The following is a 19,779-nucleotide window of genomic DNA, read 5'->3' as shown; positions in this document are numbered from 1 at the left end:
TACGCATGAAGTTAGAAAAAATCTTATTTAAAACACATAAAAGTTTGGTGTTAAATCATAAATTACGTCGAAAGGATTAGGAGAATTTTCCAGGGCTGATTTTTAATATTTTCAACTTTCAGAATTCTCAGAGTTTAACCTTGGCACTCTCCAGGTGATTTTAATTCAGATCAGGATTTAAAAAGTCAAAGCCATAAGCGCACTAAAATTTTGAGTCTAGTATACAAAATCACCTGCGATTCAATGGAATAAAATTTTGACTCTCAAAATTTTTATTAGTGTTAAAATTAAGAGACATTTAAATGTGTGTTTACCGATGCTCTACTCTGCTAATAAAACAAAAATAATTTTATCAACAATTTTTGTTTCCTTTATATTCTCTAGGTTTTGGTTCTATTTGAACTCATCTGAAATTCTTTAGCAGTTCTCTCAATTTTGACATTACAATTATGAAATTTGGAGACTTTATTACCCTTGAATTGTTTACTAAATGTGACAAGTTACAAAATTCTAAATACAGATTTTTTTTTTAATATTTTGATTTTTTGAACCGACCAAAAATTTTCAATAGTTTCTTTAGGATCTTATAAATCTTGTAATTTTGGTATAACGACAATAAAATTAAGAGAATTTATCACAATCGACGCTTTCATTAATTGTGTCAAATTTCAAAATTCTACAACCGTATACAGAATTTTTAGGAATTTTTATTCTTAGGACAAAAAATGTTTCAATATTTTTGGGTAGATCCCGTAACTTTTATAATTTTGACATTACAACTATGAAATTTGGAGACTTTATTACTCTTAAAATGTTTACTAAATGTGTCCAGTTACAAAAAATTTAAATTATAGAATTAAAAGTCTCTGTTTTAGAACTTGTGTTTTAACACACACATTAATTTTATTTATTCAGAGAACGTACTAAAATTCCGTTGCACTTACAAAATATCTATAAATACTTACAAAATGACTTTAAGTAAGCAATAAGGCAATCTACATCTAGATAAAAAGTTAATTTAAACTCATGAATACTATCTTGACATTCCACTCTACTTTTACTCTACAAACAGCTAATCTCTTAGATGTGTACTACCAAATTTGAATTGAATTCAAGCTCACAATCTCAACATATTTACAAAGCTGATAAGCAATCACACCTACTAACAAGGTGCAGAAAACAGCTGATCCAAGTTCACCTCAAAACTGCAAAAATCGAAAGATAAAACTGTTGTAATTTGTATGATCAAAGTGATCATCACGTTAGCACTGAATGGCGTCGCAAGTTCTTCGGTACTACAAAAGCCGTAATCTCAACAACATGTCATTTAAGACAACATAAATAACTTCAATGAAATCAAGATGAAGTCAAAACAACGAGTCCGATTAAATTTCTTCAAGTACCCAAACAAAACGTCAAGAAATTGCACTTATATAAACACAGAAAGTTGCTGCTAACTTTAGTTTCGGTCTGATAGCACCAGATCGATCCAGAAGATGAAGTTCCTCTTCATTGCTTTGGCAATTTTGCCATTTTCCTACGCCATTTCGGACAATCCCGATCTGTCCGACGCCTTCATCAAGGCTATTAACGAAAAACAACACTCGTGGCTAGCCGGCCGCAACTTCCCCGAAGACACTCCTCGCCAGCACCTAAAGCGCCTCGCTGGAAGAATTGAAAGCAAGGAAAAAATCAACATCACCACAAAAATCCACACTGTGCTTGCTGATCTTCCTGAAAACTTCGACGCAAGAGATTATTGGCCAGAATGCCCCTCGACTAGAGATATAAGAGACCAAGAACAATGCGGATCCTGTTGGGCCTTCGGTGTTGTCGAATCCATCACCGACAGACTGTGCATTGCTACCAACGGTGCTCAACAATTCAAATTTTCAACAGAAGATTTGATTGACTGTTGCGACGACTGTGGAAGCTGTGACGGTGGTAATGAAGCTCCGGCTCTTCAGTATTGGGTACAACACGGAATTGTGTCTGGAGGAGACTATAATAGCAACGAAGGGTGTCAACCGTACTCTGCCGACAGCGTCAGTGGACACACTCCTGCGTGTTCCACCAGTTGCTTGAACAAAAACTACGCAATTCCGTACGAACAAGACAAGCACTATGGCGAGAGCTTCTACCAAGTCTCCATGGATCAACAACAAATCCAGACTGAGATCTTTATGAACGGTCCCGTTTCCGCCGGATTCGACGTTTACGACGATTTTCTTAATTACAAATCCGGTAAGAGGAAAGAGATAATGACAGTTGACTAATTTTTATTGATTAGGTGTCTACGTCCACACCTATGGAGATGAACCTGGTGGCCACATTATTAAAATTCTTGGATGGGGAGTAGAAGATGGGCTTCCTTACTGGTTGGTTGCTAACTCATGGGGCTCGTGGTGGGGTGATGGTGGATTCTTTAAGATCCTCAGAGGAGAAAACCACTGCGGAATTGAAGCAGCTGTCTTTGCCGGTACTCCAAGAGTTTAAATTGTTGTTATTGTTTTAAATAGCAATAAAGATGCATTTGGATTAAATGTTGAAAAATTCTAATAAAAGTTTAAAAATCCAACATAGATTTTTTTCGTAAGTTTTGTTATTGTGCAGAGATAAAATTTTACATTTTTCTCCAATAATAACTAATTTACCGCCGCGCATTTTCCTGTATTCACCTGACGTCAGCTTTCACAACCTAATAAATAAACCAAACTTCATAACCACTCAATTTTCAACTATCCCAATAAAATTACATAGCAAAGTTCCCATCGGACGCAGTATTCCTCCACGTCACCAAACTTGTAATCGATTTCTAAAAGTTTGATGCTAAACACAGTGCAAAGTATCATTTCTCAACACTCTAACTCGCACTTGCATAAAAAACTTTTTCGATCGATCGCTCGGTATAAAAAGCACCCCCACACTTGGAGGAGTAATAATGAAGACGAAGAGTGAATATTTCACTTGGTTGTCCGACCATTTCCGCGCGAGTATTTTCCTCGAGAAGTCGCCAAAATATCGGATTTTAAACTATTTCTTTATTTCAACCTTGCTTGTGTTACTGCTGGTTGCAATCTACCAACTGTCTATTACCATCGAGGACCACCTGGCTGCTTCATCTTGTTTCAAAACGATAGCATGCGCCGCTCAAGTAAAACAACTTGTGTAATAAAACAACATTTTTAGAACATTTTTAGATCGCAATGAGACAAGCAATTCTAATGTTCTACTCGGACGATATCCGAAACATCCTGAAAGAAGGCTCCCATTTCTGGAGCTACGACTCTTTTGGAACGAAACTCGGGAATAAACTAAGAAAACTCCCATTTCTCTTCGCCTCGTTTGTTAAATTCTTGAGAGGAACAGCTACGATGATTCTCGTGATAACATTCATCGCTCCCTTCTTCTCCAAACCGATCGATTTACCACGAAACTGCTGCATTATCCGGTCAAACTTCTGGACTCCTGTGCTCTTCGCCCTGCAAGTCGTAACTTTCACTCAGTGTGTCATTACCATTATTCTTTATGATGGACTGCTTTGCGTGATGAGTGCCGAAATTTGCAATCAAATCGTTTTGTTGAAGAAGGCGATAAGTTGTATAAAGTTGGGTCGGGATTGCACGCTGGAACATGAAGAATTTTGTCTTGGCAAGTTGAAGTTGTGCATTCTCTACCACCGACGCTTACTCAGGTTTGTCCCTTTCGTACTTCTTCGGCTAACTTGTATTTGCAGGACTCACGATGGATTGAAAAAAGTGTTTTCTTTACACTTCGCTGCCAATTTCATCTTCACAATTGGACAATTCTGCGTGTTTACTCTGATGATGATAAGGTAAGTTCCAATGGTTAAACACTTTGACCGTGTTTTCAGTTCTAGTTTTTCCGACGATGCTATTACTACAATGGCAATATCCGTGTGTGGTTTAGGACAAATCACTTTCACAGTTATGACAGTTAGTAACGTGGAAATCGAGGTAAACGAAAAACTCTTTTTTTCTTCACTTTAGAGTAAATTTTAGGCGGAAAGTCTATCGGAAGCGATTTACGAAATTGACTTCTACAATGCTAAAACTCCATTCTTTGGAAAAAACTTGGTGTTCATGATGATGCAGGCACAACAACCTCTTCGCTTTTCTGGAGGTGGTTTGTTTGATGTGAACAGGAATATTCTACTTCAGGTATGATTTTTGGCAAGTTTTCTGTAGTAAAGAATTTTGGTTTTAGATAGGAAAACTTTCGTTTTCTTTATACACTTTGTTGAAGGATATGCAAGTCAATCATGAAGTCATAAATGGGGAATTTACATTGTAGTTACAAATCATTTATTATTGTAAGTAATTTTGTTAATGTAGAAAAATTAAAACAATTAAATGACACTGCAAGAAAAGAGGTGTTTCGTCAATAAAAGAGATTAAAGTCGATTTAAGGCCCTTAAAAATGGATACAAACAGATTTTGTTAAGATTCTTTCGATTAATTTTTACTTTTTTAATTCTCTTTAAATTCTTCTGAAATTCTTTTTAAAGTTCTAGAAACCTACTCTGTAAATTGGTTATACATTTTTTTTCGATTTTTCTTTTGGAAGTATGTTATCCACGTTTGTCAGATTTTCTAGATTTTTCTTGTGTTTGCTCCAAATTTTCCATATCTACTTAATTAATTTATTTTTAGATTTTCCCTGGATTCTCTATAACCTTGATCTTTTGATTTTTCTTAGAGTCTATTTATTCTTTTTCGATTAAATTTAGCGTCTCTCTAGTTTCTTTACATTCATTTTTGTTTTACATTTTCTTGTAATTCTCGGTTTTCTTTAAATTATTTAGACCGGGCTTAAATTCTTAATAAATTATTATTATTGTTATATCTTATTATTATTTTTTTTATTATTATCCAGACTGACTTTAATTTTCATTTTATAATTTTTTATAACTGAAACTCTCCTTTAATGCCCTAAAGTATCTTCATATTTGAACCAAATTCTTTTAAAATTATCTACATAAAGTTTCTTTGATTTTATATTCATTTTTTCTAAATAAATTTGTTTTAAATTTTTCTTAGATCCTCTTGAGTCTGTTTACATATTTCCGAAAAAATCTTTTAATTTCCTTCTTAATTTGTCTTCCGTTTCTTCTAACTTTTCTTTCATTATCCAAATTTTTTTTGACTTTTGTTTAAATTTTCCGAAGATTCTCTATACTTTTTTGAACCGTTGACCTTTTTTGAAATCTTTCTTTTTTTGAGCAAATCCTTTTTGCATTTTTTTTTAATTTTCCGTTCATTTTCTTTGCTGTGAGACTAAAATTTAAACAAGATCTTGATATTTCCTTTCTAGTTATCCATGACTTCTTCGTTACGTCATTTTGGGTGTCGTTGATCAACTTCAAAGCTGTCAGTGAGTATATCAGTTGTCAAAATCAATTTGTAGTTTTGTATTATATTCATTTTCCTAGTTTTCCCGTGTGTTTTTCCCTTTTAATTTCCTATTACATATATTACCGATTTTGAACAATTTTCTCAGCGGCAGCAGTAATTGAGGTTAGAACCTGATTCCAATGTGAAATACGTTAATTTTTCATGGGTAACTAGAGAGGCAATTTATTTGAACTTCCGTAATTTTCAAACAAATGGTGGTGGTAATGGAAACATTGTGAAGGACAATATTTTGCAGTATTATGCTAAGTAAATTAATAAAAATTTAAATTTATAGTCTTAAATTTCCTTTCAGAGCACTATTTTATTTCCATTCTATTAACGAACTTTTAAGGCAGAAACGCAATAAATTTAACAGAGAAGTTGGATGAATTATGGCTATAATTAATAAAATAAACGGCATTCATTTTCAATGATTTGTATTGATCACTTTCTTTATTAATAATAATTTATGCATAAACACCAATTAATGGAAAATAATTACCCGAAATGAGAAAACATTAATATGTATTTATCCATAATAAATTCAACCACACACGTTAATTGTCTTTTAATTGAATATTATTGCGTTTATGAATAGTTCGGGGTGTCAAAAAAGTAATCGCAGGGGCACCAATAGAAACTTTCGCTTTATGAGTCATGTAATCTTGAATCTGTCACGCAGTTATTCTGGAGTTATCTCCATATATAATTTCAGCGATAGTTTCATATTACGTTCACTGACTAGTAAATTTCACCGTTTCTTTTGTTGTGTTGGCGGCCCTGACCAAAGGTAACGTGGTAGACCTTAATCGACACCAAGGACTTTGTGAAGATCTATCATTTCTTAACCTATTGATTGATTATTTCCTACTTTTTCACACCAAGGATTTATAGAACCGTAATTAAAAATTGTGTACATTTCTCGATACTTACATAATCTGAGGAAAAGCTCATAACTGGTTTCGGTTTTAATCATTTTTAATGCACACACGAGTCAGAGAAGAATTTACGACCAATTACCGGAGATTTGTCATAATCCCGAATTCGCGTATAAATCACCGGTAAGCACTCTCACTAGCACGAATTGTCACCGGCGCTAGCACCAACTTCCAGATGGCAATGGGTTAAAGCACGTTGTAGTAGTCGAAACAACAGCAGAGAACGAGCGCAAAGTGTGAGTAAGCAAACGTTGGTACAAAAGCGGGCTCAAGCGGGTCGTAGGTCAGGGCCGGGCCAGAAGACCTATAACCTTAACCATATATGACTTTGGTGCACTCTTGACGGCGGCATTTTTGGGTCAGGGAGGGAGCGAGGGCTGCAGCTAATTAAATCGAAACCAGGAAAATTAAAATGTAAAATCGAGTCGCGGTTAGATTCCCATTTCTGATAACTCAATCAATAACAGTTTGTTACGAATGATTAACCTACACAAAGTCTAAGGTTTCAGGTTTCGTGGGATTATATTTTATGTATTTCCCATCATATAAATTTGTCTCTGTCCAGCGCGACAACGAGGATATTATTTTTTTGCTGCACCTGTCGACCGCCAAATTTCCCGAAAATCTGTGAAACTAATTGCTTTGCACATACGCAGCCTTCACTTGGCTCTAAATCAATTATCTCTCGGCCACAGCGAAGTTTGGCCTTGTTCCTCTCACGCTGATTAAAAATTAAACTTCCATCAATCTAATCACCGTTCATCTATAATTAAATCAGAGCTCGCATCTCGTCCTAATCAATTTTTTCAATCGTTTACATTCTGCGTGCTTTCCTTTCGGTTTTATGTAACAGGCAAAGAGTCTGTTCGTGCTGACCCATGGCCAGACCTTCGGGTCAGAGGTGGTAGTTCAAGGAATACTCGCACATTCAGAATCGTGCTTTTTAACCTGCTTACGCTTAACCCACCACATAGTTCAACGATGTCAACACCGTCAATGCACTTTGTATTGAAATCGTCAAAACTGGGAAAAAAAACAATTTTATTCGGATTTTGCCAGTGGCACCCGCATAAACATTATCTTTTGTTGTTTTCTCTTGTTAAGAACCATTTTACAATATATTTATGCTAATGGTTTTACGTGTTAGTCTGCATTAAATTACACTTTGGCCGTTATCTAGTTTGTTATGTGCGAGTGCAACGGCGTTACGGATTTTTCCTTCGGGTAATTGAATGTAACGCAAATAGAGTTCGAGTGCACTGATCCTGTATCAGGAGACTTTTCCCGTGGTTAACAAGAGCATGAAAAAAATTCTTATGCTCAATTTATCTACAGAAAATTAAGATCCTAATAGATAGTAGTCATTCAAACTTTTTTTTTAATAAGTCACATTTTGGGGTGCAAAAAAAATGAAGCACAAAGAAAAATGTTATGTTATCTTAAATGTTATCCATTAAAACTAGAATTTTGATATTTTGTGCCTTTAATATACAATCTAAAGCTAGTAAATTTTGAAAATTTGAAGCCTCTAACTCTCAGAATGAAAATTTGACAAGTTAATATTACGCTCTGCATAAAATTGCAGTTTTTTTTTAGCCTTTCTCAAGCCAAATTTCTAAATTATTGTTTTCTCAACCTAGAATTTTGAAATTTGGCGAGTTTAATAAACAGTCCAAAACTAGTAAATTCTGAAAATTTTAAGCCTTTAAACCTCAGAACAAAAATTTTACAAGAGTTAAAATTACGCTCTACATAAAATTGTAGATTTTTATTTGGTCTTTCTTAAGCAAAATTTCTAAAATGTTATCTACTTTACCTGTCATTTTGAAATTTAGTGTTTTTAATAAATAGGCCGAAACTAATTAATTCTAAAAATTTGAAGCCTTTGAGCCTCCGAATAAAATTTAAAAGAGTTACTACCACGCTCTGTATTAAATTCCAGATTTATATTTGGCCTTTCTCAAACAATATTTCTAAAATCTTGTCCACACTACCTAAAATTTTGAAATTTGCCGTGCTTAATAAACAGTTCAAAACTAGTAAAATCTAAAAATTTGAACCCTCTATCCCTCAGAATCAGAGTTAAATTTATGCTCTACATAAAATAGCAAATTTTTATTTGGTCTTTCTCATGCAAAATTTTTAAAATCTTGTTTACTTTACCTACAACTTTGAAAATTGGCGTGTTCAATAAACAGACCAAAATTAGTAAATTCGGAAAATTTGTAATCTTTAACCTTTAGAATAAAAATTTTACAAGAGTTACTACCACGCTATGTATTAAATTGCAGATTTTTTTTGGTCTTTTTCGAACAAAATTTCTAAAATCTTGTACTCTATCTAAAATTTTGAAATTTAGCGTGCTTAATAACCTATAATTTTGAAATTTGCCGTGCTTAATAAACAGTCCAAAACTAGTAAAATTTGAAAATTTGAACCTTTTAACCCTCAGAATCAAAACTCGACAAGAGTTAAAATTACGCTCTGTATAAAATTGCAGATTTTTATTTGGTCTTTCTCAAGCAAAATTTTTAAAATCTTGTTTACTTTACTTATAATTTTGAAATTTGGCGTGTTTAATAAACAGTCTAAAGTTAGTAAATTCTGAAAATTTGAAGCCTCTAACCCTCAGAATCAAAATTCGACAAGAGTTAAAATTACGTTCTGCATAAAATTACAATTTTTATTTGGTCTTTCTTAAGCAAAATTTTTAAAATCTTGTTTACTTTACTTATAATTTTAAAATTTTGAGTTTTTAATAAACAGGCCAAAACTAGTAAATTCTGAAAATTTGAAGCCTCTAACCCCCAGAAGATTTTTACAAGAGTTAATATTACGCTCTGCATTGAATTGCTGATTTTTATTTTATTTATTTTTTTATGTTTAAAAAAGCGATTTATTTATTTACTCCTATTATTCTTAAACATCGCAATCAAATTCCAGCATTCGTATAAAATTTATACCATTACTTAATATTTTGTGAATTTTGCAATAATTAAAATAAAAATTCAAAAGGTGAGTGCGATTTCCAAGTTGTGTCACTCTAAAAACGGCCAATTTAGATGTAAACTACCGATTTAATTACCCCGAACGCTTGCAATAATTAAGTAATAACAGCCAATAATTAAAATAAAGAAATTAGGACAAGTCACGACATTATTACAAAAATTGAACTCTTCTCTGAAGAGGATTTTATTTCGCGCCGTTACAAACTGCAGCATCATCACAGCAATTTACAATAATAATTCCAAGAGCTGCGGCAATTAGTCAGTCATTCCCAACATCATTTACATTGTGGGTGCATCTTGTACACTCTAAAAAGTTCATCTATCTTTTGAAACGACAAAAACAAATCATGTTGTTGCCACAATAATCGGTACGACCTTTCGGGGTTCAGAGGTAACAGTAACTCTGCCCTGCTTGGCCTGGCCTGAAATATCAAAATCGTGCCACTTTTTTTGGGATCCAGGACCGTACTAAAGTTATGATCCTCGTGGGTGGTTATTTAAACAAGTCGCACGTTTCGGCAGGACAAGAAGAAGAGATAAATTATCCGGTGGCGGTCGACTGGTTAGTCCAAAGACTATTAACAATTGTGTAAGTTGAAGATTACAAGTTGGGATTTCGGTTCGTTCGCGACGTAACCTGTTGACATAACTGAAGTTGTCAGTGCGAAAGTAACGAATTAACATCTCGGACTTTTGTTTGAATATTCTAATCAGTTGAGTAATAGAGACATCGGTTTATCGGAGGATACTTAGCGGTCGATGGATGAGGACCGTCAGCCAATAAATGAGTTCAACAACTTTACTTGGAAGGAAATGTTAGATGATTGCTCGAAAATTATATACAATTAAAACGCAGTATAGGCTGAATTTATGGAATTCCAATGAACTTCACGGTGCTAGTTTGCACTAGTTTATTTTAAACTTGGCGGGAGTCGTAAAAATTAAACGGCACTTTCCTCATTCAATATTCATTTTAGAAGACAAAATCAACTTCTAACAGTTAATTTATTGCTCTTATTAAATCCTAATTTTCATTTGAACTTCCACACTAAATTTTTAAATTCATCCCCGTTTCAGCTAAAATTTTAAAATTTTGTGTCTTTTATAAGCAGTTCAAAACCAGTAAATTCTTAAAATTTGAAGCTTCTAACCCTCAGCATAAAAATTTTACAAAATTTGATATCAGACTGCGAAAGATTGCAGATTTTTATTTGGTCTTTCTCGAACAAATGTTCTAAAATCTTTTCCACTCCACGTAGAATTTTGAAATTTGTTGTGCTTAATAAACCCTCTAAAGGTAGTAAATTCTGAAAATATGAAGCATATAACCCGCAGAATAAAAATTTTACAAAAGTTAATATTACGCACTGCACAAAATTGCAGTTTTACGTGGCCTTGCTCAAAAAAAAATCTAAAAACTTTTTCACTCCACTTAGAATTTTTAAATTTAGTGTGCTTAATAAACAGTCTACATCTAGTAAATTCTGAAAATTTGAAGCTTCTAACTCTCTAAATGAAAATTTTACAAGAGTTAATATTACGCGCAGCATGAATTGCTGATTGTAATTTAGCTTTTTTCAAACAAAATTTCTAAAATCTTATCCACTTTTCTTACAATTTTGAAATTTTGTGTGCTTATTAAACAGTCTAAAACTAATTAATTCTGAAAATTTAAAGTCTCTAAGGGTGGGTTTCACCAACCGCAGTTAAATAACTTAACTGTCGAATAACGCTATTTTTTAAATAAATGTGACAGCTGTCGTTTCACCAACTTCAGTTAACGTTTATTAATCAAATAAAACCACAAATAAACTATCTGGGCAAAGTTGGTCGGTTAAATCAAAGTTAAATCAAATTCAATTTTTTGTGCAATGTATCCATTTTCTGTTTTCTAAATCTCAACTTGTATATAATAAACATACATATTTTATTTGTATTACAAGCTTTGTAGGCATAGATTTACAACACAACTGCAAATATTCCACCTTTTGCACTATCGACCTCCAAAAACCTCGGTCTGTAACTACTTCCATCCACTCTTTCAAGATCCTCCTCGACCTTTTCTAACCATTGTTTTCTTAGTCTCCCTTTTCTTGTTTTACCTATCGGTCTCCTGCATAGGACTTGCTCATGGTAGAGTGCCATACACACCTCTTGGTTAATTCTTCTCTGCCATCCCAATATTTAGATTTCAACATAGCTTTTAAACTTCCGTATTTTCAGTTTTTCCTTTGCAACTCTGGCTTTTATTTCTTTCTCTTCTTTCCCCTGTTTTCCTACTTGCACTAGATGCACGAAGTCTTCAACATCTTCAAAAATATATTTTCTATTAATTTCGCCGCCTCTCACTTCACATTGTCTAGCTCATTCTCAATCTGGACTCGCTATCACCATGTAATTTTGTTTTTTTCTCATTAATTTCCAGTCCAACTTCAAATACTTCTTCTTATTCTAATTTTCTTACCACCCCCTTTAGCTCTTTTTCCGATTTAACTAACACACAGACATTTATAAAGCGATTTGCCAACCCAAACTTTCCTACCAATTGCTTGATTTCCTCAGAAGTTAGGACCACCATTTTGCCAATAATGCAATGTCGTTCGCAAATGCAATGCACTACCTCATTTCTTGTTTCTACCAGCGTCATTCTTGTTAATCTTACTGATTTTTTCGGTTTTACCAACTGTAGCATTGCGTGATAAACTTATTCTCTATACCCTAATATAAAACTAGTAAATCCTAAAATTTTGAAGTATATAATTCGTAAAATAAACTTTTTGCAAGCTTTAGTATGACACTCTGATTAAATTCCTGGTTAAAAAGGCAATTAAATAAAATTTCTAAAATCTTGCGTATTGCAGCGATAATTTTGTAATTTAGATTAAAATGATGATAAAGTTCTATTTTAGTCCTTCCATTTTTTTTTCGCTTATCTCTTCGATACTTTCTGATTTTTTGGAATTCTTTAGATTGTTTAGAAATTTTAAGCGTTGTTTCAGTTCTTAGATTTTGGTTCATTCTCTTTTAGACAACACAAACTCTTTGTATTCTTAAAACTTTTTTAGATTCTTTGAATTCCTTACATTCTTCAGAGTATTTATCTAAGAATAATTGAAAACCGTGTTTTTTATGTCGCTCGATTTTGTTGAATTCTTTTGAGTTATTTATACAAAACCTTTGTAATTTTTCAAATCCCGCAACTTTTAAAGACTCTTCAAGTAAAAATATTCTGCATTCCTAGCACCCATAAAAATCATATCGTACCATTCTCAAGACAAATTATATCCCTCCGAGTCCCGTCATCCAACAATGCGGGTCTCCAGAACTCAATCCATCCATCTTTTCTTACCTCCTAATTAGCGTTAATTCTAAATAAGAACCTCCGGACAAAGCTCCAAGTTCGAGGGCAGCAGCAGGAGCCAAGAAAAGACGAGTCATTACAGCAGCGTCTAATCAGTGAGGAGGCACTTTGTAAGATGTATTGTATTAATAAGAGCGAACTAATCTCGCCATCGCTGACTACATGTCCATCCGCGTCCATTTCCTCCCTTTGCTCTTATTACAAGACCTCCATGGCTACTTCGCTTGGGTTGGTTCGCTGTGACCTCCGGCGATCCGCATTGTTACTTTTAAAATATTTTTTGCAATTATCATATCGACTTTTAATCTTTCTTGACGAGTACATGTGTCTCGTTTTTGTGACTGCTTCAGGAGTGTCATAAAAGTTAATGATAATCCGGATTATCCTATTACTATCATTAAATTATAGTGTATATACTTTACAGTTATAACGTCCGCGGGTACCTGTTGCTTTTATGATTTTCCATTAAAATATTTACAAGTTTAATTTCTGCAATTAACCACCCAACTACTAAGACAAAGATTCGAGTCATTACGAAACTGTCGCCATGTCGTCATCGCATTTCAATTTTATTATCTTTCAAGTCCGAGCCGAAATATTTCGAAGATTATGGATAAAATCATATTAATATGTTAAGCAACACTATAAACTTTTAGCCTCTAACAAAATCGATGAATTATTGCTTACTCAAAAATTGAAACATCATAAAATTATAAGACCATAAAAATATATAATGATACAGATGAAACATTGAAAGGTGTTAAACTTAAGAAACTTCAAGTGGGAATTAATTACTCACATTATAAAACAGATTTAATTAAATCTATCGATTTGCATGTAAATAGCCTGCGTAAATCAAAATCATTAAACGACGATAATGAAAGGGTTTGATCGAGGAATGTACAGAAGCGGAATTGGGTGATTTCAAGCCCCTGGCGGTACAATACAAAATTTATGAAGTCAGAGCGTTACAAAAAATGTAATTTTAGTACAGAAGAGGCGTTTATTGTTGACGTTTGAAATTTATAGGCGCTTTTTGCATGATTAAATTATGCATAGTTTTATTCATTAGTTATTAATTTCAATTTTATAGACAATGGAAGCGAACTAATTTAGTGTAACAAAGTCTTTGTTACGCTAATTTGCTATTAATCAGGGACGGCTAGAGGAGGAGGATTTTGTTCGGCAAAACAATCGAGATGTAAGGTTTCTAAAATATTTCTAAGATTTGAAAATGACATTAAGAAATAAAACGGGAATCTAATGGGATTCAGAAACAAGTGCGAGAAAAACGATGGCGAAAATCGCATCTCTCTATGTGTCGTTTGGCGACTTTCCGAAATTTCAATTGCTTTTACTTCACTTATTTGTTGGTATACAAGAAAAATTAGCACAATTTTAAAATCTGCGTGAAATTCTACATTAAGTGAGCCCAAACAACGTAAGTTTGCCCTACAATTAAACTAAATATTGACTGAAATAAGTTTTCAGGAGGCCTTTTTTATGGTCATTTTTAAGCAGCGTTTTTAAGACTAAATCGACATTTAAAACCTTTGGGTTATAATCAATCTAAAGAACAGTTCAAAGTCTATCAACTGACCAAATTTTAGATCCGTATAAGAAGTATTTCACAAGGATAGGTTCAAAAACCAAAAATTCTTTTTTTATCATTTGAGTCGAAAATTTCAGAACCGAACCATCCAAAATTTCCTTCGCTTCTGATTCCGTTATTTTTTGTCATACGAGAAAAATTAACACAGTTTTAGATTCTGCGTTTAATTCTATGTTAAATGAGCCTAAATAAAGTAAGTTCGCTTTACAAATAAACTAGATATTGACCGAAATAGGTTTTCAGATCGTCTTTTTGTAATGTAATTTTCAAAAAAAATTTTTGAGGCTAAAACTCCGTTTAATACCATTGAATTATACATCGATCAAAAGAGCAGCTCAAGATCTATCAACTGACCAAATCTCAGATTGGTCTCTCAAGTACTTTATAAACGAAAGTCAAAAAAACAATTTTTTTTATTGCTTGAGTCAAAAATTAAAATTTACTGTCCACAACTTCTTTCGCTTCTAATTCCGTTATTTGTTGACGTAGGGGAAAGTAGATTTTGACATTCAAAAATTTTAAGCATGTTTTTGGAATTTTGCGTGGAATTCTGTATGAAATGAGTACCAATATAAAAATAAATTTACATCGCTTTAATCAGTGTAATTTTTTTTTGAAAAAATATAATTTTTGGAATTTGGGATATGTAAGACCAGAAGAAACATGCCAAGAACCGCATTATTCTATATGTCGTAATTTCGAAGATATGGAGCACCGAAAATTACGGAAAAAATAATATCCACCGTAATGGCTTTACCTTGTAAATTAAAAAAAAAAAGAATTTTCTAATTCTGGATTCATCAAGAACAGTTAGAAACCGCAAGAAGAATTTGAATAAAAATAGAATAAATAAAAGAAAGAACTACACCGGCCAAAGGGCCAAAAGATCCTGAAATTGGAATACAAGCTGCTGGAAGAGTTCTAGGGACGTTTTACTAGAAGTCCATTGCTGTATCAGATCTAATAGTTTTGACAAGCAAGTTACAGAAGTATTAGCTAACAAAAATTGACTCAATGAATTTCTTCAAGCACCGAAATAGAAAACCGAAGACTTTCCAAAAGAAATGATAATATCTTTGCGCGAAACGCAGAGAAGGCATGAAACCCGAAGAAGATAATTTCTCCCAAGTACAAAAAAAGGAGTAATTTGCTGGTTTAGTTAACATCTGTAGAAAAAGGAATTGAATCCTCGTTGGTGTTATAAATCAGTGAATGTGAAAAAGGCATCGCCCGGAGTTCGATCATTTCCGTTTGATAATCACTGATAGATACATTATCTCGCCTCGTAACCCGTCCAGATGTCAAACATTTCCTCATCGCAGCCGCCCATCAAAGAAACAGGGCATTTTCCTCGCGGCTCTCGACTTTAACGACTTCCTCTATGTTTGTTTGTAGAAGGCATCGCCGCAAAACATAATAACAAATATTAAACGTAATAAAATCGTTCGAAAAAGCAAACGCGCGAGTTGCATTGACCTTGTTAGCACCTCAGCAAAGAGATTAATACACTGGTGAATCAGGATGTAGTTATTGCAATAATCCGATACAAGGCTGCGTCGTGGCGAGGATTCGCCCACAAACAATCATCTCGCCACGCCTACGATTCCGTGAACTCCGACCTTAAGACAGCACAATTCCATTTCTGGAGGCAGGGGTCGTCTCATGCCAGTCACTACACCCTACCCTCTTTTTTTATGAACGCCATTATTCACCTTGAATATTAAATTGTATTGTTCGCTCCGGCACGAATTCATTTCGGATCAAGCGCTTTTTCTCTTCGTGGCTTCTTCACTGTCCCATGTCCACTTCGTCCGGTTGACATTTTCCCATCGGAAACGGACATTTACGCGCGTATCGCACACTTTAATGGACTGTCATTTCAAAAGATTATGAAGATGAGAATGGCTATTTTGTGGCGCAATATGACCGGTTTGCTTCGTTAAGGAAATTGTTTAAATTATAATTGATTCCGTTCTTTGGAGTCACTTCGACCAAGACGTGGAAGGCAAAAACGTTGGGTTTTCTGTGACCTTCACCTTTTCTTTTATTATCTCATTTTCTGAGCTTTCCATTTCAACACGTCTTTGATTGTTGGGATTGACCGCGGCTTGCTTATGTCATTGTTTTCACAAGGGCGAACGAAATATTATAATAACACTAGTGAGTTTATAAGGTTTTATATCCATTATGAAATTGGTTCAAACTGAAAGACTTTTTTTCAACCACGTCTGGTTTTTGAAATTTTACGACTTCACAATCAAATCTGATGAATTCCTATTAAATGTTTTTCATCATTATATTTTGCGATTACTAAAAAATTTGTCAGTTTCTTGTGAAGCTACCTATGAATTAAAGACATCTACACATTACAGGAATTTAACTTACCCTTTCAAATCCTGCTGATTTCAAAAATTGCTCCTTTGTAAATACGTAAATTCTCTGCAGGAAAAATGACGTGTGGTTAACAAATTTAGGAAAATTTATCATTTCTAAAGTGGAATGGCCTCCTTATTACGAATCTAAAGTCCGTTTTGCTCTATCAGGTCTGGATTCAGAGATATTCTTGAAAAATCGATCGACTCCACAAAAATTTGTTTTCTTCTGTATTTATTGAAAAGTGGCAGTTATGAAATTGCTCGACAGTGTTTTGGAAAGCCAATTTAATAAACTATCTAAAGACCTTTAAAACTCATTGCTAAAGTTTCCATGATATTTTTGAAAAACTGATATCATGTGTTAAAAAATCGTTTTTAACACGTTTTTAACGATTTTTATTTGCAATTTTTCTTATAACTCAATAATTATTACATTGATTTTTCATTGTAATGCATCATTGAAAAGACTGAGGTCTTACCTTTTTGATACGTTGAAATTGTTATTGTTTAGAAGTTACAGAACAAAAAAAATTGAAAAGTTTAAAAAAAAAACAAAAATTTTTGTTATTTTTTGTGATTTCATTTAAAAATCAATGCCTTTGCTTACAAAATTGTAGTTTCTAGCTACATATTAAGTTTCAAAGTGATTTTAATGCTAACGCAACACAGAATAGTTCATTTTAGAAAACTTCTTGATGATGAGTTCTTAGTTTGTTTATGAACCAAAATAATTATAACGTAAAAAAATTTAAAATAAAGTGTTCATAATTTTTTCAGAAACACAATAAGTAACTATTAATCACAAATACTCGCAAATCTGTTGAAAAGTTAGCACAAAATTAAAAGAGGAATGTCTTTAAAAATTAATTTTTTGGATCTTTTCTTGGACTTTGGTGGCAGTAACCGATAGGATATCATCATTTTTACAAAAATTTCGTCTGGGGCAAAAAAAAAATTTTTGTTTGATACGAAAAAGTCCCCAAATTTATTTAAAATAATAAAAATTCGACGTCTTTTTAACAGTTGTTGCATAACTTTCATCTATCATATTCCAATCTAAGTAAAATTAATTAGAAATATGAGATTTATAGAAAAACCAGAATTTTGTGGGAATTCAAATAAAAAATTTGATAAAATTTTTGAAAGTCAACAAATTTTTTTTTCTAATAATCACTGCAAATTCTTCGACATGTAACTTCTAAATGACAAGAGATAATAACGTGGTTAACACCGCATTAAAAAGCAGAGAAATTTACCCCTTTATTATGACGTATTTGCATTAAAAAATCAAAATACTAATTTAAAAATTGCAAGCAAAAAAGAATCAAAAAGTTTATAAAAATTGCTTGTTTTTCGACATTTTCATCAGTTTTTCTCTAATGTCTTGGCAAAAACTGACTCGGCGGCGACTTCTTTAGTTAAATAAGGACCTTATTTAATTAAGCAAAACTCAACAAAACAAAAGTTAACAAAGTGTACTAAAAAAATAATTTACAAATATTGCTAAGTCTTGACCTGATGGAGCAAAATGGGCTTTGAATTCTACTTTAGAAATAACTTTTTTCAACTGAATCAGTATGAATTTCTAACATTTTTAAAATTTTCCCTCTTCGACGAATTTGTTAAAAGCATGAAATACCTAAATCTGTTGGAAAATATGAAAATTTCGGCGCCAAAATTCTACAATACTAGAATAATGAACAAATGATAGTTTTGCATGAGTGGCATTGTTGGTAATAAATTTAACATAATCTGAATGATTGAAACTAGTCTGGAAATGTAAAAACTGACGTGTTAAGGTCAGATATGTAAATGAAATAATTAAATGCCAGTACGATTTAACTGAAATTTATACCTTTAACATTACAAGTAATGATAAAAATCATATTTATGTAAGTACCTGCGTATTTTATTAGTAAACAATCTGACATTTGTAATAATTTCATATTACCAACTGTCAATTATCATCAATCGATTATGTAACAACACAAGTCGTTCATGTAACATCTTTAAAACCAAAGTCCTCTTATAAATTACAAACCGAATAAACCTGATACCCCTCCAGCAACGTTTTTATTCCTCCATACCATCATAAACTGAAAATGATTGCCCCAAAAATTATATCCGTGCTGCTATAATCCTAAATAACAGTCGTCGCACAATTCACAAAAGATAAATAACCTTTGTGGTTAAAACATGAGTGGAACCAGGTGCCAACCCAATTTTTTATGATTTTACGCACGCCTTAAATTATTTATAAAGCGGAAATGGTTTTATTTTAAATTTGTAGGTCGCAAAAACTTTGAACTTGTGCCCCCCAGGTTGAGAAAATGAACGTCCGCGAGCGGTTTGCATCATATGGCAGGCAACTTCGGATTAATTATTACAGGAGGCAACAGAAGTTGGATATTACGTGAATAACGACATGAACCTGCTCATTATTGACATCCTCTTCATGTCTTGGCGGAGGAGAAAAACGCCAAGCCGCGCTTACAATAGGTTGAGTTTTAGCATCGAACATATTTTTTATTTGTCTCACCTGTAAAATTCCCGAATGAACGAAACTAAGAAACTAGTTAAAAATCCACAGCTTGCGGCTCGACTCTTCATTCATTGTGGTGAACTTATGATTTATGATTGCACGAAGCGAATTTATTATGAATTTACATTTTTATGAGATGAAGACCGGAAACGTCCCAATCATAATTCAAAAACTCGTTAGCTTCTTGTAAAATAAACAGCACTGGAAGTCTTCAAGTGAAATCTCTCACCTACCATTACCGAATCTAGATAGCATAAAGATAATCAGATAAACTCGAGCTTGAAATTTATTGTTGTGCACTCGTTATTTTATTAATTATACGAGAAAAAGAAGAGCGCGTGCTGGTCCAATTAAGGGTCGTTATAATTACAATGGTTCTTTCGATTACAATTGCAAATAGAGATGGGCGCGTGGCGGAACGGTTGCGCCTGACCCTTGGTCACAGGTCACCGGTCTACAATGTTACACATCCGCAAGTTAACATAGAGGTAATGTATGAATGAAAACAGGAAGGATGAATTAGATTGAA

General features: G+C 33.3%; 2 protein-coding genes and 1 long non-coding RNA gene across 6 annotated transcripts in view; 2 read left to right on the top strand and 1 right to left on the bottom strand.

Annotated features, from left to right (window-relative positions):
- The window catches only part of Samuel (SAM-motif ubiquitously expressed punctatedly localized protein), a 79,057-nt gene that overhangs the window by 49,815 nt on the left and 9,463 nt on the right, over window positions 1–19,779 (bottom strand). Inside the window, exon 1 of one of the 4 annotated variants that reach the window (XM_088041898.1) lies at window positions 6,348–6,581. The exons of the other annotated variants lie outside the window; for them this stretch is intronic. Within the exon in view, the coding sequence (XP_087898024.1) occupies window positions 6,348–6,390 (43 nt within the window). The 5' untranslated portion in view covers window positions 6,391–6,581. Of the gene's footprint in view, window positions 1–6,347; window positions 6,582–19,779 lie in introns of those variants that run through there. 4 annotated transcript variants of the gene reach the window in all.
- LOC148171186 (cathepsin B-like) lies at window positions 1,413–2,496 on the top strand. Its single transcript, XM_088041390.1, has 2 exons — window positions 1,413–2,244; window positions 2,291–2,496. The coding sequence occupies exons 1-2, from the start codon at window positions 1,497–1,499 to the stop codon at window positions 2,494–2,496; spliced, it is 954 nt and encodes a 317-aa protein (XP_087897516.1). The 5' UTR covers window positions 1,413–1,496.
- LOC148171184 (uncharacterized) overlaps window positions 5,704–19,779 on the top strand; it is a 23,668-nt gene continuing 9,592 nt past the window's right edge. The window contains exon 1 of the long non-coding RNA XR_015770465.1: window positions 5,704–6,204. This is a non-coding gene — a long non-coding RNA (uncharacterized LOC148171184). The remainder of the gene's footprint in view (window positions 6,205–19,779) is intronic.

The sequence above is a fragment of the Gnatocerus cornutus genome, chromosome 7 (assembly GCF_029298725.1).
Source record: "Gnatocerus cornutus isolate USDA-ARS CGAHR chromosome 7, icGnaCorn1.1, whole genome shotgun sequence".
NCBI lineage: Eukaryota > Metazoa > Arthropoda > Insecta > Coleoptera > Tenebrionidae > Gnatocerus > Gnatocerus cornutus.
The sequence above is the reverse complement of the archived record's forward strand: the minus strand, read 5'-3'. Positions and strand labels throughout refer to the sequence as shown.